This window comes from Trypanosoma equiperdum (assembly GCF_001457755.1).
Source record: "Trypanosoma equiperdum strain OVI genome assembly, contig: ctg_1610, whole genome shotgun sequence".
NCBI lineage: Eukaryota > Euglenozoa > Kinetoplastea > Trypanosomatida > Trypanosomatidae > Trypanosoma > Trypanosoma equiperdum.
In genome coordinates, this window is record NW_027123628.1 from 27,807 (window position 1) to 28,422 (window position 616).

The following is a 616-nucleotide window of genomic DNA, read 5'->3' on the forward strand; positions in this document are numbered from 1 at the left end:
TTCAAGGCGGAAATGGGTAGAGGAGTGAACAACGGAGCCGCAGAAAAGAGGCCAGTGGAATACGGTTGGAAAAAGAGAAGAGCCGGAGATGAGCAAAGCGAAGGCAGTAATCATGTCGAAGCTAACACATGTTTTAATGTTGTGCTCCGTTCCCTCACTTATTATTAGCTTCTCCGCTTTTTACACAAACTCTCTCATTTCCACCCGTTACCTCCATTGACCTGTGTATTCCAAGCGGTTTCCTTCAACTCACTTCACTCCAGTTTCCGCCCATGTAGTGTTGTTTATCCATCTATCTTTTTTTTTTTGTAAAAAAAAATTAGAGACACATTCCCAATCATCGTTCTGAATCACCCAACCGAGCCCGCTCAAGACAGCGGCTTGTAAAACAAAAGATAATTGTATAGAAGTGGAAAAAAAAAAAGAGATTAAAATAAAATGTCCAAATCAAGACACTACTGCGTGCTACTCCCTAAGGCCTTGAATTTGTAAATCATTTCCGTGCCTTGAAGGCGGCAACCTCCTTTTTCTGAGCATTTACTCTCGTCAAGTGATGACGTGCCGCCTTACGCTGGCGGGCGGCACGGCGGCGAGCACCAACGAGACGGAGGTACTC

At 44.8% G+C, this 616-nt stretch overlaps 1 protein-coding gene across 1 annotated transcript in view; it reads right to left on the reverse strand.

Moving 5' to 3' along the window:
- Positions 1 to 493: 493 nt before the first annotated feature.
- The window catches only part of TEOVI_000710500 (40S ribosomal protein S6, putative), a gene marked incomplete at both ends in the record, with an annotated part of 663 nt that continues 540 nt past the window's right edge, over positions 494 to 616 (reverse strand). The window contains one exon of the mRNA XM_067222326.1: positions 494 to 616. Coding sequence (XP_067078427.1) covers positions 494 to 616 — 123 coding nt within the window.